The sequence below is a fragment of the Macaca thibetana genome, chromosome 10 (genome assembly GCF_024542745.1).
Source record: "Macaca thibetana thibetana isolate TM-01 chromosome 10, ASM2454274v1, whole genome shotgun sequence".
NCBI lineage: Eukaryota > Metazoa > Chordata > Mammalia > Primates > Cercopithecidae > Macaca > Macaca thibetana.
The window spans coordinates 68,728,272-68,753,488 of NC_065587.1; the positions used below are offsets into that span (position 1 = coordinate 68,728,272).

At 38.0% G+C, this 25,217-nt stretch overlaps 2 protein-coding genes across 6 annotated transcripts in view; one reads left to right on the plus strand and one right to left on the minus strand.

The window, feature by feature from the left end:
- The window catches only part of REM1 (RRAD and GEM like GTPase 1), a 753,594-nt gene that overhangs the window by 316,583 nt on the left and 411,794 nt on the right, over window positions 1-25,217 (minus strand). The gene's annotated exons all lie outside the window — the stretch shown is intronic.
- DEFB127 (defensin beta 127) lies at window positions 282-6,818 on the plus strand. Its single transcript, XM_050806937.1, has 3 exons — window positions 282-447; window positions 5,298-5,378; window positions 6,586-6,818. Exons 1-3 carry the CDS (start codon window positions 282-284, stop codon window positions 6,816-6,818), a joined length of 480 nt encoding a protein of 159 aa, XP_050662894.1.

Sequence of the window (25,217 nt, forward strand, 5' to 3'; positions counted from 1 at the left end):
TTTGAGGTGTCAGTGGAAATTAAGAGGAGAGTCTGAACTCTTACCTCCCACATAGGGCTTGCGGAGAGGTGAAGATGGCAGTCCTCCCCTCTGTTGGTAATGGAGACCTAGAAGAAAGGCTGGGCATCCAACTCCCATGCAGTCATGTGAAGCAGCCCAGAGCAACATTCCCTTTCACTGCCTATGCAGTGACAGTAGAGACCTAGCTGGGATTCAGATTTCCCATCCCTCAACCAGTGGTAGCAATTGGCCTGGGGAGGAACCCCTTCCCTGCTGGTGCCATGTCGGTGAAAACTGAGGGGAGTGAACTTGCCCTTCCTTGCCATAGTATAAAAGGCCTGAGGCGGACTTCCCTTCCCAACCAGTTCATTATCATTGAAGACCAAGGGGTGGTCTTAACTTCAATCCCCAGGGGGCCGTGGCTGGCATCAGCCCTCCTTCCAGTTAGTGAGGATAGAGGATAGGAGGGTGCAGGAAAACAGGTGTCTTTAAAACTGAATAATGTTGTTTTTACCACAATTTAAAAAACTGAATAAGAAGACACGGCAGACCCCTGAAACTGGATAACTACACACAGAACTAGCCAGAACTAACATGCAAAAGGTTTAAGAATAGAACTGCAGTGGGGAATACCACCTAGATTTTTAAAATAAAAACTTGTATATATTTAAGGTATATATGCAACATGATGCTTTGATATACATAGACATAGTAAAATGATCGCTATAATCAAATTAACATATCCATCTCTTCACATAGTTATCTTTTTTTAAGGAGACAGCACCTGAAACCCATCCTCTTAGCAAATTTCCAGTATGCAACACCATGTTATTAACTAGAGTCCCCATACTCCCCTTTAGCTCTCTAGACTTTATCCTATTCAATTTCAACTTTGTACCCTTTGACCAGCATCTTCCCATTTCCTCTATGCCCCCCTACCCCTGATAATCACTGGTCTACACTCCTCTATGTATTTGAGTTTAAAAATTCCACATATAAGTGAGATCATGCGGTACTTTTTTTCTGTGTCTGTCTTATTTCACTTAGCATAATATCCTCTGGGTTCATCCATGTTGTTCTGAACGGCAAGATCTCCTTTTTCAAGGCTGAATAACGTGCCATTGTGTATATATACAATTTATTTAATGTATTCATCTATCGATGTTGATAGATGATAACGTCTTCATCTATCAACTTAGGTTGATTTCATATCTTGGTTATTGTGAATAATGCTGCGCACAGATATCTCTACATGGTGCTGATTTCATTTCTTTTTGGTATATACCGAGTTGAGGGATTGATGGGTCATATACCAGTTCTGTTTTTATTTTTTTGAGAAGCCTCCATACTGTTTTACATAATTGCTGTGCTAATTTACATTTCCACCAACAGTGTGCAAAAGTTCCCTTTTCTTTACATTCTCACCAATACTTGTGATCTCTTGTCTTTGTGATAATAGTCATCCTAACAAGTGTGAAGTGATTTCTCATTGTGGTTTTGATTTGCATTTCCCTGATGATTAGTGATGTTGAGCACCTTTCCATACAATTGTTAGCCACTTTTACGTCTTCTTTAGAAAGATTTCTGTTCAGGTCTTTGTCCGATTTTCAAGTGGGCTATCAGTTTTTCGCTACTGAGTTGTGTACGTTTCTTATATATTTTTAATATTAACCTTATGTGATATATGGTGGGCAAGTATTTTCCTCTCATCCCATAAACTGCCTTCTCACTCTGTTGACTGTTTCCTTTGCTGTGCGACAAACGATCTTCAATGATAATACCAAGAATATGTAATACAGAAATGATAGTCACTTCAACGGATGGTGTTGGGAAAACTGGATTTCCACAGGCAAAACAAATGAAATGGATCCTTATCTTACACCACACGCACACACACAAACTCAAAATGGATTTAAAGATTTAAATGTGAGCCTGGCAAAAGTAAACCTCTTAAAATGAAACAGAAGGGAATATATTCATGACTTTGATCTAGGCAACAGTTACTTGAATATGACCTCAAAACCACAAGCAACAAAAGCAAAAATAATATATTAGTGGGACTGTGGATACATTTGAAACAAACTACAAACTAGGAAAATCTCAGCAAAGGAATAGAAGATACAGGCTGGGCGCGGTGGCTCACGCCTGTATTCCCAGCACTTTGGGAGGCTGAAGCGGGCGGATCACGAGGTCAGGAGATCGGGACCATCCTGGCTAACATGGTGAAATCCCGTCTCTACTGAAAAAAATACAAAAGATTAGCTGGGCATGGTGACAGGCGCCTGTAGTCCCAACTACTTGGGAGGCTGAGGCAGGAGGATGGCGTGAACCTGGGAGGCAGAGGTTGCAGTGAGCTGAGATCGTGCCACTGCACTCCAGCCTGGGCAACAGAGCGAGACTTCATCTCAAAAAAAAAAAAAAAGAAAAAGAAAAAATAATCAAATGGAAATTATAACTTTATAAAATGTAATCAAAGTAAAAAAGAAAAAGTCACTGTATAGGCTCAATAGTAGATGGAACATGACAGAGGAAAGATAAGACAGATCTATAGAATTACCCAACCTAAAAACAGAAAAATAGATTGAAAATTGTTGTGGGAAGTCAGGGACCCCGAAAGGAGGGACCAGCTGAAGCCGCGGCAGGAGAACATAAATTGTGAAGGTTTTACGGACACTTATCACTTCCTCAATCAATACCTTTGTGATATCCTATGCCTGTCTTTACTTCAATCTCTTAATCTTGTCATCTTCTTCGTAAGCTGAGGAGGATAAATGTCGCCTCAGGACCCTGTGATGATTGTGTCAGCTGCACAAACTGTTTGTAGAGCATGAGTGTTCGAACAATATGAAATCTGGGCATCTTGAAAAAAGAACAGAATAATAGCAATGTTCAGGGAACACCAGAGATAAGACTTCTCACCGCCAGTGAGCTGGATGGAACAGAGCCGTATTTCTCCTCTTTCAAAAGCAAATAGACATGTCGCTGAATTCTTTTTCTCAGCAAGGAACATCCCTGAGAAAGAGAATGCGCCCTGAGGGTGGGTTTATAGACGGCCCCCTCAAGGCGTGCCGTCTTTTATGGTCGAAGCCGAAGGGATGAAATAAGCCCGGGTCTCCTGTAGTGCTCCCAGGCTTATTAGGACAAGAAAAATTCCCGCCTAATAAATGTTGGTCAGACAGGTTGTCTGCTCTCAAATCCTGTTTCCTGATAAGATGTTATCAATAACAATGCGTGCTGAAACTTCATTAGCAATTTTAATTTCGCCCCATCCGGTGGTCCTGTGATCTCACCCTGCTTCCACTTGCTTTGTGATATTTTATTACCTTGTCATCTAATCAGTGAGTTTAAGCTATGTAAATGTATTATAACTACTGATCTATTATAAGGACTTTTTTCTGCCCTCCAGTTGTGACTTATCTATTCCTCATTTTTTTAGTTTCTGTTGGATAGATCATGTTTTCTTCTGCTAATATGAATATTATAATTTTATTTTTATTTGTTTGTTTTATTAGAAATTTGTCCTTGCTCTCAGGACCCATTCCTATCCTTATATTTATTATTACTAATTTAACATCCAGCTTCAGAAACACAACTTTAATATGAAGGCTTTTTGTATTTCTCCTGACTGCTCAGACTTAGGGTCTTTATTTGATGCTCCACCACGAAGTCACCTATAAGGGAAGTTTGCATTCACAGGAAGACTGTAAATAATAAAACCAATTCCTTAACTAGGACTTAAGCCATATAAAAGCTGGTGGCAAAAGTAAAGAGAGGTGATCCTTGAGACCTCTGAGGTAACTGCTCTTAAATTTACATTTGCCTCTGAAAATGATTTCTTCTATGTCACTATCTCTCAGTGTAAACATATTCTTGTGTAAAACCACTATGTGACCTGAATAATGGCCATAGGGCTCATCTAAGCCAACTGGCTTCTTTATTTAATGCATCTCAGTGGTTAACAGGGTTGAAATTTTTTGAAAACTGCAATCAATGATCAAAGAATGATCTAGGTAAACATCGATTCCTTGTGGCAGCGTTTTAATATTTTCAAAGACAAGGTACAACTGGTAGAAAAAAAAATACCCTCATGCATCTTTTTTTTCTAACTGTGGTTAAATATATGACATAATGTTGGCCATTTTAGCCATTTTTCCTTTTATTTTTAGTTGACACATAATTGTACATATTTATAGGATACAAAGTGATATATATATATTTCAATACATGTATACAATGTGTAATGATCAAACCAGGGTAATTAGCATATCCGTCACCTCAAACATTTATCTTTTGTATTGGGAACATTCAAAATCCTCTCTTCTAGCCTTTAAAAGTATACAATAAATTGTAGTTAACCATATTCACCTTACAGTGCTGCAACACCAGAAGTCATTCCTCCTATCTAGCTATAATTTTGCATCCATTAGCCAATCTCACTCCATCCTCCCCTCTCCCTAATCATTACCAGCCTCTAATATTGATATCTGCAACCCTACTCTCTACTTCCGTGTGCTCAACTTTTTTAGCTCCCATATATAAATAGAAACATGTGGTGATCTTTCTGTGCCTGACATTTCATGTAACATAATGTCCTCCAGTCTCTATCCATGTTTTTGCAAAGGACAGAATTTCATTATTTTTATGGGTGAATAGTATTCCATCGTATATGTATATTCCACTGTGTGTATATATATGTATAGTATTCCATTGTGTGCATATATATGTATATATGTATGTGTGTGTGTGTATATATACACCTAATATATATTCTTCTGCATAGGGAAATCCAGTTTCTTCAGCATGATTTATTGAAGAGGGTATACTTTCCCCAGTGTATGTTCTTGGTGTTTTTATAAAAAGTCAGGTGACCTCAGATCAGACCCAACTACATCATACCTCCTTTCCAAATGTGCAAGAAACCTACTAGAAATTCTTATTGTTGGAGTTTCAGATTTATGTCATGGTTTATATTGCCATATTCACTTTTGGAGGTGAGTACATTTCGATCTTGGTCCAGCTGCGCAGAGAGTCAAAGTAGGAAAAGCACAGATTCTTCCCACCAGTCTACAGCCTACAGAGTGGCATTCAGTGCAATGGGATGGAACATGCTGTGTCTCTATTCCATGTGGGGGTAAAGTGGGTGACCTCAAATTTCCTGTGTCTGCCTACATGATGCAAAGTTCACAGTTCAGAAGTTTAGGGACACACTTCATATCATCCCATCTGTTCTGGTTCAGTGCGTAAGAATCCAAGTCTCTAAGGAAGGTAGCATAGTGTGCAGTTCACTGGACCAAAAGCTTTGGCTGCACCTCTTCTGGAAAGCCTGGCCGTGGGGCTCTTCATGATCATTGTAATTCTGCTGTTCCAGAAACCCACAGGTAAACCAAACCAGAGGCTCATTCGAATCAACAGTGGGATGGAGTATTTTCAAGAGCCAAAGGGAACTTCATAATCCACACTAAAGGGAAATAGAGCCCTCAAAGATGGCTAAAGTTTATCCAACATCATCAGAAATTTCCTCTTTCTGGAGCCTTATTCCACGGTATTAGCCTTAAAAAGGAATACTCACAGAGCTAGAAAGAGGTCATAATTGCTTCTGGGAAAGATGTGTTGTTATAGAAAGGAATGATCCCAATATCTAGGGATACCTTTATGTCTTTGGATATGGTTTTTACTCTGATGCTCAGCTATATTTCCTTTTACTCAAATATATATGTGTGTGTGTGTGTGTGTGTGTGTGTGTGTGTGCATTCTCTGTTATACTGCAGTGTGTGAATAGAGGAAGAAGCAAATTTTGGAATTAGGTTTAAGAAACATGTCTTCAATATCTACTAGTTTGTCAACTTTGAGTAAGTAGTGAAGACTGTAGGAGCCTCAGTTTCCTCATTTATGGAGATAATGACACCTGGTTAACAGGGGTTTTATTAAATGATATAACCCATGTGAAACTTGGCACATATTAAGAACTTAAAAATTAGAGTTTCCTTTCCTCTTTCAAAACCAGATCTCTTACATGTGTCCCTTATTATAAGAACAGCAATGGCCTATTCCTGGCCCTCTACATTCCTAAGACCCAATAGTTCACTACCTTACTGGATAACATGAAAGTCATTCTTGACCCTGATAGTGGGTTTGAACTCAGGAGAATAGTTTGACTCAGACATAAACACATAGTAACAATATGTTGTTCTCTGGGCATCAGAGGAGATACAGTAGTAAGTAGTGCCCTGGGAGCATTCAGGATGCAGGCAGATTTGCTGAGGTTCCTATGCAGAGCATAGTTCTATAGCCTAGAATCAAGGGTTCAGCTCCTTTATTTTCTCAGACAAGATCTTATGTACTTGGCGGAGTCTATCAGATGTTAAAGGGAGGTCTAAAACCTCACAGGACCTAAATACAAGTGATCCAGTTAAATACAAACACTGAGGTTGACCATGTTGGAAAATCCTCTTTGGAATATATGAGGGTCTGCCTTGTGGATACCCCATACCCCTAATTCCTACAAACCTTCTCTATCTTCCCCAAAATCAACGTGCCTTCAGTCTCAAACACTGATATTGTCCTATTGCTCTTTTCTGTGTATAGTAACTGAACAACTTAAGACGTGCTGGGATAACTATGTACAAGGACATTGCAGGAAAATCTGCAGAGTAAATGCACTATGTGAAAATGGGAGATATTGTTGCCTCAATATCAAGGAACTGGAAGCATGTAAAAAAATTACAAACTCACCTCATCCAAAGCCAGCAACACTAGCACTGACTCTTCCTCAAGACTATGTTACAATAACAGAAAAATTCCCAATCTTGAAGACATAAATCAAATACAATTTCCTGTTCACTTGCTTCTCAACCTAGCCTAATAAACTAAGGTGATGAGATCTACATCTTCTTCCTTCTGCTTTCTTTATCCTTAAAATGACCTTCGAGCATATTCTAATAAAGTGCATTGCCAGTTTTCTGTCTCATTTTGTTCTTTAACCAGGGATTGAACACTCATTATATACTAGGTAAAGAATTGGTAAGAACTCAGAACCTCTCCTTGAAAAGGGGATATGACAAGTGCACTAAAAAAAATCCTATAGTCTGCAAGTCTGGAATAAGAAACTCAGAAACACTGACATGTAATTTAGGAGAGGGAAAGGTGAAGCAAATATTCAGGGGAAATACATGAGTACATTTAGGAATAAAGCAGTGTCTTGTAATAATAAGTAGGATTTCAATGGATTAGGTTTGGTAGGAAAGGCAATTTGAGTGAACAGAATGGCATCAACTAATGGAAGGAAACTGGAAAAGACAGAACATTTCAGGAAACTATACATGCACTTTGTTTGGATGAAGAACAGAGCACTCAAATTTGAGCTATGGGGGAAGCCTGATTTCCTAAGCTACTGTGTACCAGCAGTGAACTGGGAAGATAGAGATAAATAAAATTCCACTGTTATGTAGCTCAGCAGTGGAGCTCACCACTTCCTGATAAAGTGGAGGAAGACCTAAGTAAATAACTCCAACACAAACGTTTTTCGGTTTTTCCTTTGTTGTTGTTGTTAATGTGTTCATCTTTTTTGTTATTGGGGCTGTTTGGAGTTTAGGGGAAATGTAAAAGATCTAGGAATTGGTCCAAATTGTAGTACTTTTGTTGTCTTGATATGCAAGAAGAATAATCCATGTACATACTCTGCTGAATTCTTAAAGATGTACCTTCTGAATACCATTAACATGGAAAGTTTCTTCTTCAACTACATTTCACAGTCATTTTCTAGTTTTGTTTCTTATATCGTTTCACCATAACAATTACAAGCATTTTAAAGATTTAGTTCATCCACTGTAACATTTACCACTAATGTGTGGCATGTGTTCTCTTAATATCTCTCTTTCTGGTGTTCTAGGGCTGGGATAGGGAGTATGTAAGACAAGCCTAGAATATCTCGTGGTGCCAGAAAGTAAGCAATTGCTTAAAAATCAAAGGATAGGGTCATATTAAAGGGACACAGGAGTCAGTCTAAAAGAGCTTCAAATGACCAAAGCTGCAACAATTTGAGCAATAAAATAAATAAGATAGCATTAGATTATAATACAACATATAATAAATATCTATGAGTCTATGATGATATGAACAAATAATTGAATGAATTAGCAAATTGGTGAGAACAGATGTGCCATACAGAATAATTCCCAATAATTCATACAGATATTCCCTGCTTAAGGAGGTGGAGCTTGACCTCCCTCTCCCTTGAGCATAGGCTGTGTTTAGTGACTTGTTTCCAAAGAGAAGTGTGCAGAAAGGAGTTAAAAAATAATTTCATATGGATAAACCTGATAAGGTCATGTTTCAGATTTTATGGAGAAATCATGTTTATAGCACAAACCTGTGATATGATATGATGAGAATGGCACTTCACTTCTGTTTTCTTCCTCCCAAAACCCTGCAACCCAAGACAAACAATGAAAAACATCAGAGAAACTCAAATTCAGTGGCATTCTAAACAATATTTGACGAGTATTTCTCAAAACTGTCAAATTTATCAAAAAGGAAGAAATTCTGAGCCACAGTCCAAGATCAGAGAAGGCTAAAGAGACAGGACAACTGAAGGTAATGTGGTATCCTGGATGGACTCTTGGAACAGGAAAAGATCATTAAGGAAAAACTAGTGGTGATAATAGTAATAATAATAAGTGTAGAGTCATTTAGTAGCAATGTATTTAGCTGTGATGGATGCATTGTGGTAATATAAGATGTTAACAATAGCAGAAACTGGGTGAATATTTAGGAGCTCTCTGTATTATCTTTGCAACATTTCTATAAATCTAAAACTATTCTAAAACTGAAAATGTATTTAAATTTTGGAAAACTAACCACAAAATCAATTTGGCACATTCCTTTTCTTCTTATTTACGAAAGAGCTTCTCAGTTCTACATTGAATGTTTGGTAGAATCTAATGGTAAAGTCAACTGGAACAGAACTCTTTACAGGAAGTATTGTTAGAGATTAAGTTTATTGCAGGTTAAAAGGCAATTCAGTTTTCTATGTCTTCTAGTCAACTGTTGTATTTTGGCATGTATACTTTTCCCATTTTCTAAGATTTTTATGCTTGCTATCCTAAAATACTTTGTAATGTCTTCTTTTTCTTATTAATGCCTGTAAGATATGTAATGACATCTTTTTCATTTCTGACATCTATTATTTGTGTATTTTCTCTTTTTTCTTGATAAGTCTCACATTCACTTATTAATCTGATTTATCTTTACAGAAAACAAATTTTCTTCATTAATTTTAGTTTAGTTTCCATTTCTTAGACTGCAACTTGCATTGCCCAATTAGAAGTGATTGAAAGTGACAGGTTCACTTCCAAGTGGAAACTTAAGAGCCAGTGTGTCCATGTGCAGTGGCTCACACCTGTAATCTCAGCACTTTGCGATGCCGAGGCAGGCAGATCACCTGACGTCAGGAGTTTGAGACCAGCCTGGCCATGGTGGTGAAACCCTGTCTCTACTAAAAACACAAAAATGAGCCAGGCATGGTGGCGGGCGCCTATAATCCCAGCTACTTGGGAGGCTGAGGCAGGAAAATCACTTGAGCCCAGAAGGCGGAGGTTGCAATGAGCCGAGATTGTGCCTCTGCACTCCAGCCTAGGTGACAGAGTGAGACTCTGTCTCAAAAAAAAAAAAGCCAGTGTGTGGTTTAACCATCTCTTATCTCTCTGCCAAGGTGATTGTGGAAGCACTGTTGACATACAGCCTCTGTCAGCCTGAAGCCCTGAGTGACCATGAGAACAGGGTCATTCTTTTGACCTAAAATAGACATCTAGCACTGCCAGAAATAACCTTTTGGGAAGTTAATCTATGAGAATTGAGGTTTGTGTTTTATTTTGTTTTATATATATATATATTTTTAAATCAGGAATAACTTAGACCAGGGTGAACAAACTACTGCTGTCAGGTCAAATCCAGCTCATAGCCTGCTTTTTTAAATAAATTTGTATTAGAACACACACACACACACACACACACACACACACACACAAAGGTATCTTCACTAATGTTCTTTTTTTCTTGTTTTTCAAAAACTTTTGCATACCATAAAATTCACCTGTTTTAAGTGCACAATTCAGTGTCATATTTCTATTTTTTATTTTCGGTATACTTTTCTTTTTTGTAACTTTGTTAGGCACATGTTTATCTTTATAAAAGAAAAGCCTTCCTTCTTTTATGTTCCTCTCTATATACAGATTGAGCACCACCCCACAAATTTTCATTATAGAGTATGTTCATTGTTATATTATAAACCTTCTCATTTCTCTTAAACATGAGCATATAAATAACATAGAGATTATATAAAGACTATGGATATAAATGTTAATGCAATTTTCTCAACTAATTATAGTTACATATACAGTAACATTACTTTGTTGGTATGTAAACCAAAATGTAAACAACAAAACTTGAAAGCAAACAGAAAACATCATATGCAAAAACTTGTACACACTTGTTTTTCATACAGTTTGCTTTCAAATATGATCTTCTGTCTTGCCATAGGCTTTTTTATGGCTTTAAACAGACATTTATTTTTCATTTATATTGTCCTCTGTTATGATTCTTCCAGTCCTGAACTTCCTGCATCAGTAATTTTTAAAGATATTTTTGGTTTACAGAAGTTTACCAATTATTACCATAATTTATCATCAATTTATTATCAACTCTCACCATCATTTCAAAAGTGAATGAAATTTCACCACCTAAAAATATGTATGTATGCCATATTAGAAGAAAACAGACTTTTAACTAAATGCATTCCTGTCTCTTAAAATTTTGTTCTACCATTCTAATTTTTTTCATTTTGTTACAGACCAGTGTAAACTTTGTCAGAACCCCATTAGGGCCCATGTATCCATTTAACAACAAAATTCTGTAATTTTTAAATTCTCAAACTCATAATTTATATGACCACTGCTACCAGTTGGTAGTAGTCTTCTGAGGAATGTTTCCATTCCGTTATTTCTTGTCTTTTCTAATCACTCTCTGAATCTAAATTTCTCCTTAGTTTTTTTTCCTATAATTAGATGTTGAAGGTGTTTGCTTACTTGTCTTCTTTATTATAATAAATAATGTGTATCCCATCCCTAATGATTAGCACTTTGTCAATTTTTATATATTTATGACAGGTGGACTCACTCTTATTCTAAACTCTGATATTAGTGATATCCAATGCCCCATTTGGAGACCATTACATTAAAAATGCACTTATTAGTTCTGGGACTTCCTAGACAATTTCCTTCATCTTTAAAAATCTGGGACCAACACCACAAGCTTTGTCCCATGTGAAAGTTCTGTGCCCAAGTAATGAAGCATCTAAAAATGCTAGGAAAGATATTAGGTTTTAATATAACACACCAATAATTACATTTAATATGAATGATCTAAATCAGGGGTCCCCACGCCCCAGGCCATGGACTGGTATAGGTTTGTGGCTTGTTAGGAACTGGGCCACACAGCAGGAGGTGAGCGGCAGTGGGAGCGAGCATTACCACCTGAGCTCTGCCTCCTGTCAGATCAGCTGCAGCATTAGATCCTCATAGGAGCCTGAACCTTATTGTGAACTGCGCATGCAAGGGATCTAGGTTGTGTGCTCCTTATAAGAATCCAATGCCTGATGATCCAAAGTGGAACAGTTTCATCCCGAAACCATCTTCCCATCCCTGCCAGTTTATGGAAAAATTGACTGCATTAAACTGGTCCCTGCTGCCAAAAAGGCTAGGGACCACTGATCTAAATACACCAATTAAAAGAGATTGTAAGATTGGATTTTAAAAGACCTGACTATATACTGACCAAAAAAAAAAAAAAAACAAAAAAAAAAACACCCTCACTTTATTTTTTATTGCACATATTTGTGGTGTACAACATGACATTTTGATGTACATTGTGAACTGGTCACTCTAGTCAGGCAAATTAACACATTCATCATCTAACATAGTTTCCCTTTGTGTGTGTGTGTGTGTGTGTGTGTGTGTGTGTGTGTGTGTGTGGCAAGAGCACCTAAAATCTACTTTCTAAACAAAAATTCCAAATAAAATAAAATATTATCATAGACCTCATGTTGTACATTAGATCTCCAGACTTTTTGAATCTTACATATCTGAGATGTTTTATCCTTTGACCTACATATCTCCATTTCCTTCCCCTCCAACCACACCCCTGGTAACAACACTTTATTCTCTGTCTCCGTGTATTCAACTTTCCTTTTCTTTTTTTTTTTTAAGATTCCATGTATAAGTGAAATAGTGCAGTATTTTTCTTTCTGTGTCAGTTTATTTTATTTAGCATAATGTCCTCCATGTTCATTCATGCCTTGGCAAATGGCAGGATCTCCTTTTCTAAGAGTAAATAATATCCCATTGTGTATGTATGTCATAGTTTATCCATTCATCCATCAACAGACATTTCAGTTGTTTCAAAATCTTGACTATTGTGAATAATGCTTCAATAAATATGAAAGTGCAGATACCTCTATGAAGTTAAGTGGTGATTTCATTTCTTTTCTTTCTTTCTTTCTTTTTTTTTTAAAGACAGATGTCACAGTGTCACTCTGTAGCCCAGGCTGGAATGCAGTGGTGCCACCATAGCTCACTGTAAACCTCAAACTCCTAGGCTCAAGGAATCCTGCCTCAGTCTCTTGAGTAACTGGGACTACAGACACATACCACGCTCAGCCAATGCTTTTTAGGCACAGGGTATGGCTGTGTAGCCCAGGCTGGGCTCAAAGTCCTGGTCTCAAGCAATCCTCCTGCCTTGACTTCCCAAATTACTGGGATTACAAGCATGAACCACCTCACTCAGCCTGGTAGTTCTATTTCTAATTCCTTTAGAAACCTTCATACTGCTTTCCACAATGGCTACATCTGTCTACATTCCCACTAAAAATGTACAAAGGTTCTCTTTTCTCCACACCCTCATTAACAATTGTTATATCTTGTCTTTTTGGTAATAGTCATACTAGCAGGCAGGAGGTGATATCTCACTGTGGTTTTGATTTACATTCCCTAAAGATTAGTGATTTTGAGCACCTTTTCACATACTTCTTGGCCATTGTTACGTCTTCTTTGGAGAAATGTCTTTTGAAGTCTTTGTCCATTTTTTTAATTGGATTTTTTTTTTTTTTTTTTTACTGCTATTGAGCTGTATGAGTTCTTTATATATTCTGTATGTTAATCCCTTATCAGATATATTTAATATAAAGACAAAGATAAGCTATAAGACTTTATGTCTTAAAAAGCTGGAGTGGCTATTTAATATTGTACAAAGTAGATTTCAAAACAAGGAATACTACCAGGGATAAAGAGGCACAGAAAGAAGTCAATTTGCCACGAAAATATAACAATGCTAAATGTGCATGCCACTAACAACAGAACTTCAAGTTAAAAACTTGTAGAACTAAAAAAGAGAAATAGAGAAATCTTTACCTACAATTGGAGATTTTTAGACTGACATTAGCAAGATGGCAGAATAGGAGGTTCCAGGCGTCCCTCCTCTCAACAGAAAGTTCAACTGGCAGATATCTATGACAAGCGCACTTTGGTAAAAATCCCAAAACTTGGAAATAAGACAAAGACACCCATGTTGACCACAGAACTGAATAAAAACCACATTAGAAGGGGGAAGAGAAAGGGTCTGACTTTGACCATGCCATCCCTCCTCCTCTCCCTCGCCCAAGGTTGGCACAGCACTACGCAGACAGGATTGCCCTAGGCCCACGGTTTCTCCAGAGGGAAAAGAAAACTAAAGATGAACATTTAGCTTCCTTAGCCATTCCTGGAATATTCTCAGAAAGCCCACTTCAGTCTCACTTTACAGGGAAGGCAGGGGATAACGGTGTGGCTAGACCACCTGGGTTCAGATAGGAAAAAAGAAAAGGGGGCATTGCTCACAGTGACAGTATGAAGATACGGATGGTAGCTCTGTGTCACTGCCAGCAGAGGTACCAGCCAACAGCATAATCCACCTGCAAAGCCAAGCTGGTCACTCCCAGAAGCACAGTGGAAATTTCCATCTGGCTTGAGTCCCTAGAGGGCCAGCCTCCACAGTCAGTCTCAAATCTCTTCCCAAGGCCCCTCACAGAAAGGGAGATACCTGCAACAAAGCATTTCAAACAAAAGAAACAATCTAGACTTGTGCCCCAGGGCATTTAAACAGTGGCTCAGACTCAAAGCCCATCCAAGGAGGGCGATGCCCGCCACAGCACCTTTCAGCAAAACACAGAGGCTGGACTAGCCACACCCAGACGTATAAATGGTGGCTCACCTCAGCCTCAAAGCCCACCCCAAGACTCTGCCTAGGCAAGGGGGCAAGCCTCAACCATGCAACTACCCTGAACAAAACCCATCTAACCTCAGGCCCAACCTGCAGCCCTGCCCAATTTCAGTGGTTCTGCCCAATTTCAGAACCCAAATAGTGGTACTGCCCAGCCAGGGAAAATACCATGTCTCAGGGTTCTTACCATGACTTTAAAAAAGAAAGAGCACCTATACACAGACATTCACAACAGCTTTATTCATAATTGCCAGAAATTGAATAAAATCTGAATATCCTTCACTGTGTGGCTTTTAAAAAATCACATTTATAGTACAGCCATAGCATGGAATATTACTCAGCAATAAAAAGAAACAAAGTATTCATACAATTTGGATGGATCTCCAAGGAACACTATGAGAAAAAAAAGCCAATCTAAAAATATTACATATCTATGATTCCATTTACATGGCATTCTTGAAATGACAAAATTATAGAGACAGAGAACAGATTCCTGTTTACCAGGGGTTAGGGAAGGAGGGAGAAGGCTCTCACTGTAAAAGGGTAGCACAAGGGGTCTATGTAATAAACTGTTTTGTATCTTGACTGTAATGGTGGTCACAAAAATCAAAGCATGTCATAAAATTGCATAAAACTAAATACATGCATGCACACACATGAACAAATGACCACATACATGTAAAATTGATGACATCTGATTAAGGTCAATGGAGTATATCAATGTCAATTTCCTGATTATAGTTAAACAAGATGTAACCAGTGGAGTGAAAAGGTATATGAGATTTCTCTGCATGTAGGTAAGTCTAAACATATCTCAAAATTGTTTTAAATGTCAACTTTCAGGAACAGCTGATATTTTCTCTGTATTTATCCTAAATCACTAAGGCTTTCATACGATCTCTGCTCCAAAGACCACCATATTTCTTTTTAAATGACATATTGTATCTATTGTGAAATGCATTTATGATAGTATTCTCATGCTGTGGAAATATACTTTAAAAATAATATAGTCTTTATCCTATAGTGAATCTCTTGTGCCATCCTGTCCTTTTCAAACACTCAGCAGCTCAATGGAGCTTTACAACTTCCATGCACTTCACAAAAAGAAATAAAATAGTGGAGGCTACGCTGATCTCAGCTGGTTTTCATGTATTTGGGGATCAGATGGCTGTAGACTGATATAAGCTAACCTCTGCTGGGACAACTGGATTCTTCTCCAAAATGTCTCTCTTGTCCTTCCTGCAGACTAGACTGGGCTTGTTCGCCTGAATGAGGCAGGGTTCCAATGGAGAAGGCAAAGGCACACAAGGCCTTTTGAGGCATAGACTTGGAAATGGCACAATTTCATGCGCGCTACATTCTCTCTTTTTATGACTTTTTGTATTATTTGAATTTGTACATTGCACAAGACTTCCTATTGTTCAGATTTCATCTGCTTTCTTCTCTTGTATTTTAACATCCTTCACAATTCTCACATCATTACTAAAAGTCGCACTTAACTAGTAACAGATAAGCATTAGCTGAAATCAGTAATTGCTTAACTTCTATCCTACACTACTTTATCACATATTAGTGTCTCATGTTTCATAGTAGAGGAACAAAGTAATCTTGCACGATATCTCTGACGCATACCACTATATTTTTGCTCATGGAATGACAGCAAAATTAATTCCTCTGCTGCCAAACTAATATTCAGCCAATCTTTTATTCATGGAATCTAACTACTTAGACCAGGGGCAATTTCCTTTAGAGTTAGACTGTAATTCGTGTACTAATTTTTTTTTTTTGCTTAGAGAGAAATTTATTTTATTTTCCTGATATATTTATTATTTTTTAGCTTTTATTTTAATTTTAGGAATACATGTGCAAGTTTGTTATGTAGGTAAATTGCATGTCATGGGGGTTTGGTGTGCACATTCCTTTGTCACTCAAGTAATCATATTCTGTCTTTTAATGCCTATTTAAAATTATATATATTTAAGCTATACAATGTGATGTTTTGATATACATATGCATATTTAAGCTATACAATGTCATGTTTAGATATACAGATGCATTTTGAAATGAATACTATAGTCAGGCTAATTAACGTATCAATCTCTTCCCATAGTTACCATTGTGTGTGTGAGATAAGAATGCTTAAGATCTACTCTGATAGTAAATTTCAACTACATAATATAGTATTATCTCTCTCTCTCTTTGTTTTTTTATTTATTTATTTGTTTATTTTTCTGAGACAGAGTCTATCTCTGTCGCCCAGGCTGGAGTGCAGTAGTGCGATCTCAGCTCACTGCAAGCTCCGCCTCCTGGGTTCACGCCATTCTCCTGCCTCAGCCTCCCGAGTAGCTGGGACTACAGGCGCCCGCCACCACACCTGGCTAATTTTTCTGTATTTTTAGTAGAGACAGGGTTTCACTGTGTTAGCCAGAATGGTCTGGATCCCCTGACCTTGTGATCCACCCACCTCGGCCTCCCAAAGTGCTGGGATTACAGGCATGAACCACTGCACCCAGCTTTTATTTATTTATGTATTTATTTTGAGATAGAGTCTCACTCTGTGGCCCAGGCTGGAGTGCAGTGGCAGTATCTCAGCTCACTGAAGCCTCCGCCTCCTGGGTTCAAGCAATTCTCCTGCCTCATCCTCCCAAGTAGTTGGGACTACAGGCACCCTCCACCACACCTGGCTAATTGTTGTATTTTTCTTGCTTTTTTTTTTTTTTTTTTTTTTGAGATAGTCTTGCACTTTCTCCCAGGCTGGAGTGCAGTGGCACGATCTGGGCTCACTGCAACCTCCACCTCCTGGGTTGACGCCATTCTTCTGCCTCAGCCTCCCGAGTAGCTGGGACTACAGGCGCCCGCCACCATGCCCGGCTAATTTTTTGTATTTTCAGTAGAGATGGGGTTTCACCGTGTTAGCCAGGCTAGTCTCGATCTCCTGACCTCATGATCCACCCGCCTCAGGCTCCCAAAGTGCTGCAATTACAGGTGTGAGTCACCACGCCTGGCCTAATTTTTGTATTTTTCATAGAGACAGGGTTTTGCCACGTTGGCTAGGCTGGTCTTGAACTCCTGACCTCAAGTGATCCGCCTGCCTCAGCCTCCCAAAGTGCTTGGATTACAAGCATGTGCCACCATGCCTGGCTAATTTTTGTATTTTTAGTAGAGACGGGGTTTCACCATGTTTGACAGGCTGGTCTCAAACTCCTGACCTCAAGTGATCTGCCTGCCTCAGCCTCCCAAAGTGCTGGGATTACAGGCGTGAGCCACCGCTTCCGGCCACAGTATTATCAACTAAGGTCCCCATGCTGTGCATTAGATCTCAAAAACTTAATCATCCTACAATACTGAAACTTACTCTTTGACCAACATCATTTGATTCTACCACCCTTGCCTCTGGTAATCACCATTCTCTCTGCTTCTGTGAATTTGACTTTTCAAGGTTCTACATATAAGTGATATCATGCAGTATTTTTCTTCCTGTGCCTGGCTTATTTTACTTAGCATAATGTCCTCCAGGTTCATGCACGTTGCACAAATGACAGGATTTCTTTCTGTTTTAAGACTGAATAATATTTCATATTGGATACAACCTAAATGTTCAACAGATGAATGGATAAACTGTGGTATATACCACCTGTTCGTACTTGTAAGTGGAAGCTAAACATTGGGTACACATAGACATAAAGATGGGAACAATAGACAGCGAAGACTTTCAAGGGGATGAGGAAGGGAGAGGAGCAAATGTTGAAAAACTATGTATCCAGTACTATGTTTGCTGCTTGGGTGACAGGGTCATTAGAAGCCCAAACCTCAGCATCACACAATACGCCCATGTAACAAATCTGCGCATTTATCACCTGAATCTAAATTTTAAAATAAGACTGGGCGTGGTGGCTCACACCTGTAATCCAAACACTTTGGGAGACTGAGGCAGGAGGATTGCTTGAGCCCAGGAGTTCAAGACCAGCCTGGGCAACATAGACCTTGTCTCTACAAAAAATAAACAAAATCAGCCAAATGTGGTGGTGTGCCTGTAGTCCCAGTTACTCAGGAGACTGAGGCAGGAAGATTACTTGAGCCCAGGAGCTCAAGGTTGCAGTGAGCTGAGATGGTGCCACTGTACTCCAGCCTGGGCTACCAAGCAAGATTTTGCCTCAAAGAAAAGAAAAGAAAATTTTTTCTTACATTGTGATATATATACACAATGGAATTTTCAAAATATATAATATATTGTCACTAACTGTAGTCACTGTGATGTCAATAGAGCTCTTGAACTTTTTTTTTTCTTTTTTTGAAAACAGAGTTTCACTCTTGTCACCCAGGCCGGAGTCCAGTGGTTCAATCTTGGCTCATTGCAAACTCTGCCTCCCTGGTTCAAGTGATTCTCCTGCCTCAGCCTCCCAAGTAGCTGGGATTACAGGCACATGCCACCACACCTGGCTAATTTTTATATTTTTGGTCAAGACAAGATTTCGCCATGTTGGCCAGGCTGTTCCCGAACTCCTGACTTCAGATGATGTGCCTGCCTCAGCCTCCCAAAGTGCCAGGATTATAGGCGTGAGCCACTACGCCTGACCTCTCTTGAGCTTACTCTTCCGGTCTAAGTGATTTCCCTGGCCCCTAGCCTCTGATAACTACCATTTTACTCTTTGTTTCTATGAATTCAACTTTTTTATACTCCACATATAAGTGAGATCATGTCTTTCTGTGCCTGGTTTATTTCACTTAGCATACCGTCCTCCAGGTTCATCCATGTTGTTGCAAATGACAGAATTTACTTCTTTTTTATTTTTTTTATTTTTTTTTTTTTTTTTTTTTTTTTTTGAGACGGAGTCTCGCTGTGTCTCCCAGGCTGGAGTGCAGTGGCGCGATCTCGGCTCACTGCAAGCTCCGCCTCCCGGGTTCACGCCATTCTCCCGCCTCAGCCTCCCAAGTAGCTGAGACTACAGGCGCCCGCCACCACGCCCGGCTAGTTTTTTGTATTTTTAGTAGAGACAGGGTTTCACCATGTTAGCCAGGATAGTCTCGATCTCCTGAACTCGTGATCCACCCGCCTCGGCCTCCCAAAGTGCTGGGATTACAGGCTTGAGCCACCGCGCCCGGCCTACTTCTTTTTTAAAACTGAAAAGTATTCCATTGTGCTTATGTACCACTATTTTCTTTATTAATTCATCCATTGATGGGCACTTAGTTGATTCCATACCTTGGTTATTGTGAATAATGCTGAAATTAACATGAAAGTGCAGATATCTTTTCAACATACTGATTTTATTTCCGTTAGCTATATGCCTAGTAATGGGATTGCTGGATCATATGGTAGTTTTCATTTTAATTTTTAAGGCACTTCCATACAGGTTTTCATAATAGCTATGCTAATTTTTATTCCCACCAACAGTGTGCAAGGGTTACCATTTCTCCACATCCTCTCCAACCCTTATTTTCTTTCACAGTATATTTTGAAGTCAGGTAGTGTGATGCCTTCAGCTTTGTTCTTTTTGCTCAAGATTGTTTGGACTATTCAAAATCTTTTGTCATTCAATCCAAATTTTAGAATTTTTTTCTATTACAGTAAAAAGTGTCTTGGGAATTTTGATAGGGATTGCATTAAATCTACAGACCACTTTGGGTACTACAGATATTTTAACTATTAATTTTTTACTTTCATGAACATGGGATATCTTTCCATTTGTGTCTTCAGTTTCTTCCATCAAAGTTTTATACATTTTAGTGTATAGGCCTTTTACCTCCTTGTTAAATTTATTCCTAAGTATTTTTGTAGCTATTGTGAAAGGATCATTTACTTGATTCACTTCTCAGGTGTTCTTGTTAGTCTTCAGAAAAGCTGCTGATTTTTTATGTTGAAATTATAACCTGCCACTTTACTGAATTCATTTATTACTTCTAATAGTTATTTGGCAAAGTCTTCAGGATGTTCTATATATAAGACTATATCATCGGCAAACAGAAACAATTTCACTGCTTCCTTCCTATTTGAATGGTTTTTATTCCATTTTCTTGCCTAATTACTCTGGCTAGAACTTCCAGTACTATGTTGATAGCAGTGGCAAGAGTGGGCATTATTTTGTTCTTGATCTTAGAGAAAAAGCTTTTGACTGTTCGTCATTGAGTATGATTTTAAATGGGGCTTGTCATATATGACCTTTATTGTGTTGAGATCATTCTTTCTATATGTAATTTGTTGAGTTTTATCACAAAAGGATGCTGAATGTTGTCAAGTACTTTTTTTTGCATCTGTTGAGATCATCATACGGTTTTTACCCTTCACTCTGTTAATGTAGATAAGTCTCACTTGACCATGGTGAATAATCCATTTAAAGTATTGTTGAATTCAATTTGCTAGTATTTTCTTGAGGTTTTTGTAACTATGTTCTAGGGACATTGGCCTATAACTTTTTTTCTTGTATGCCCTTGCTCTGGTTTTATTATAAGGGTACTGCTACCCCAGCATGATTTCCAAATGGCTATGAACCAGTGACTGCTGTGTGCAACAAATTCTTCCTCCTTTCAGATGGGAATGATGTGGTTATAACATTATAAAACAAGTACTGCAGGCTGGGCGCGGTGGCTCAAGCCTGTAATCCCAGCACTTTGGGAGGCCGAGACGGGCGGATCACGAGGTCAGGAGATCGAGACCATCCTGGATAACACGGTGAAACCCCGTCTCTACTAAGAAATACAAAAAACTAGCCGGGCAAGGTGGCGGGCGCCTGTAGTCCCAGCTACTCGGGAGGCTGAGGCCGGAGAATGGCGTGAACCCGGGAGGCGGAGCTTGCAGTGAGCTGAGATCCGGCCACTGCACTCCAGCCTGGGCTACAGAGCGAGACTCCGTCAAAAAAAAAAAAAAAAAAAAAACAAGTACTGCAAAGTTAGATAGAAGGTATAAGTTTTAGTGTTTGATAGCACAGCAGAGTGGCTATTGTTAACAACAATTTATTGTATATTTCAAAATAGCTAAAAGAGAAGTTTTGAAATGTTCCCAACACAAAGAAAGGATAAATGTTCAAGGTGCTGGATATCCTAAATAATCTGACTTGATTATTACACATTATATGCATGTATCAAAATATCACATGTGCCCATAAATACATACAAATACTATATATCAATAAAAACATTGTTTAAAATAAGTATTACATATAATATATTAATTATATAATAACACTAGAATATAATATAAAAAGGAAAAATATATGTAAAATAAATCTTCATAATAAAATAAAATAATTTGAAAGACTCTATGAATAAGATTTTGGAGACTAAGACAGCTGCAAGAGCAGGTACCAATAATACTGTCTGTACCAAAAGAGTGAATAATAAAAATATAGAATTTCAACTTAATTTTGCATAAAAAATAAGGTGAACAAATAAACATGCATCTAACAATACTGACCACACCCACGTCTTCTATGAGCATGGAGGGGATAAAAGAATAAAAGAAAAAAAGTCAAGCAAAGATTAGATCCCCCCAGTCAGAGTAGAATTCAAGGCTTAATTTATCTGTTCAATTAAGTATATCCCTCATCCCCAACTCAGGAGACACTTCTCCGATTTATCTGACACTAAGCCAAAATGGATTCTCCTATCTAATTTATCAGTAGAATCATATAGAGTAGAAGACACATGTAGATTAAGGACAGTGAGCCAGACCCATCTTCACTGTCACAGTGACAGAATGGACCCTCCTTTAAAATACCCCTGGTGACATTGTAATGAAAGACTAAAAAAGAAAGGGGCTTATAAAGTGCTGCAACGAAAAAAAAGGGCTTCTTATGTGAGCCTTACTTTTAAAGTTCTCTAAGAATTAGGTTGAAAAAGGTCATACATTGACTTTCATAGTCTGAAATCATCAACAAAAGTGTTTAAAATTCTGCAAAGTCCAGTCACTGTTAACTGTTAACTTCTCCAGAATTTTCAAAAGCCACACTACTAAAAGGAAGGATCTTGTAAGCTCTTGAAACTTTAGTATATCCAGCTAAATATTTTTCTCCTTCCTCCCACTGAAACAAGATGATGAGCTGCTCATGGAGTAATAAGGTACATTGATTTCTTTATCCCACATGAGTAAATATTAACTCTACAAGTTATTTATGACCAGTGCCTTAAATTAAGCAGCATCAATAGATGTCACCACAAAAGTTTCTCTTCTGTTTGTCTGGAGAGCATTTTCTACCATCATGACCTACTGCAATTGCATCTATCTCATGAGGACCTTCTTAAGTACGTCCTCCTCATTTATAAGACTTTAAATTTCATATTGAAACAAATGATATGCAATGCTTTTAGAGATCTTAAGAGTAATATTTGTCTAAAAATTCTGTCAACTAGATATTCAAATTGCTACTAAAAATGGAGATGGAACACACGTATTAAATGAATTTCAAATGATATATTGGAATTACCACTAGCTGTCATGTTTGCCCATCAGATCTGCCCTCAAAAAAGTGTTATGAAAATATTCAAACATGTTTTTCTCCCTCTAACTAATTCTTTGCTTTTAGCAGAACCCTCTGTACACACACACACACACACACACACACACACGCACACACACACACGGCATTCAGATCTAATTAGACATAAGAAATTTTATTTGTAAAACAGGAGAAATACCTGAACTTCTGTGAAATATTGTCTTGCATAGAAAATGGAGGTTTTACAAGCCAGGAGAGATTGGGTGCCTATTTTCAACATTCTTAAAGACAAGAAATTCCAGTCAAGAATTTCATACCCGGCCAAACTAAGCTTAATAAATGAAAGAGAAATAAAATCTTTTCCAGACACCACAGTACTAAGAGAATTCCTTATTATTAAAGGCAGTCTTACAATAGACCCTTCAGGGAGTTCTAAACATGGAAATGAAGGAACTATATCTGCATCTACAAAAACACAGTTAAGTACGTGGCCCACAGACCCTAATAAGCAACCACACAATAGAAACTAGAAAACAACCAGCTAACAACTTCATGATAGAGTCAAAACCTCACATATTAACATTAACCTTGAATGTAAACACTCTAAATGTCCCACTTAAAAGGCACAGAGTAGCAAGTTGGAAAAGAAAAAAAACAAAACTCATCTGTCTGCAGTCTTTAAGAGACCAATATCACATATGTGACACCCACAGGCTCAAAGTAAATGGTTGGAGAAAGATCTACCACACAAATGAAAAACAGAAAAAGAGGAGGGGGTCACTATTCTTAGATAAACTTTAAACCAACAACTACTAAGAAAGATAAAGAAGGGCATTACGTGACAATAAAGGGTTAAATTCAATAAGAAGACTTAACTATCCTAAATATAAATACACCCAATATTAGAACATCTAGATTCATAAAAAACTACTTCTAGACCTATGAAAAGACTTAGCCACATGATTATGTTGGGGGACTTCAACACCCCACTGACAGCATTAGATAGAAAATTGAGGCAGAAAACTAACAAAGAAATCCTGGACTTAAACTTGACAGTTGACCAATTCAACTTAATAGACATCTACAGAATACTCCATCCATCAACCACAGAATATATATTCTTCTCATCTGCACATGGAACAGACTCCAAGATTGACCACATGCTAGGCCACAGAATAACTATCAACAAATCCAAAATATCAAAATAATGCAAACCAAACTCTCAGACTACAGTGGAAAAAAAACAGAAATCAATACCAAGAAGAACCTTCAAAACCACACAATTACATGAAAATTAAACAACTTGCTCCTAAACCACTTTTGGATAAACAATAAAATTAAGACAGAAATTTAAAAATTCATTGAAATAAATGAAAACAGAGACATAGCATACCAAAATCTCTGGGATGCAGTGAAAACAGGGTTAGAAAGAAAGTTTATAGCACTAAACACTGACCTTGAAAGGCTAGAAAGATCTCAAATTAATGCTATTGCATCACACCTACAGGAACTAGAAAAACAGAAACAAACTAACACCCAAGCTAGCAGAAGAAAAGAAATAACTAAAATCAGGGTGGAATTGAATGAAATTGAGGCTCAAAAAGCCATACAAAGACTCAGTGAAATTACAAGTTTGTTTTTGTTTTTTTAAGGAATAAACAAGATAAATAGACTACTATTTTTTGTTAGTAGATTAACAAAAGAAGTGAGACGATCCAAATAAGCACAATTAGAAACAACAAAAGTGACATTACAACAGATCCCACAGACATATGAGAGATCCCCAGAGACTATTATGAGCACCTCTATGTACACGAACTAGAAAATCTAGAGGAAATGGATAAATTCCTGGAAACATTAAACCTCCCAAGATTAAACCAGAAACTGAAACCCTGAACAGACCAATAACAAGTTCCAAAATTGACTCATCAATTAAAAACCTACTAACCAAAAAAGGCTCTGAACCAGATGGGTTCACAGCCTAATTTTACCAGACATCCAAAATCAGCTGGTACCAATTCTACTAAAACTATTCCCAAAAAGCAAGAAGAAAGATACCTCCCTAACTCATTCTACAAAGTGAGCATCACCTTGGTACCAAAACCTGGCAAAGACACAACCAAAAAAAAAAAAAAACTTCAGGCCAATATCCCTGCTGAACATAATGCAAAAATCCTTTAAAAATATTAGAAAACTGAATCCAAGAATACTAAAAACAAAAAGTTAATTCACCATGAGCAAACAGACCTCCCTCTTGGGATGCAAGGTTGACTCAACATGTGCAAATGAACTAGTGTGATTCACCACATAAACAGAATTAAAAACGAAAACCATATGGTCATCTCAATAGATGCAACAAGCCTTTTGATAAACCCAACATCCCTTCATTAAAAAACCCCTCAACAAACTAGGCATCATAGGAAAATACTTAAAAATAATAAGAGCCATCTATGACAAACCCACAGCCAGCATCATGCT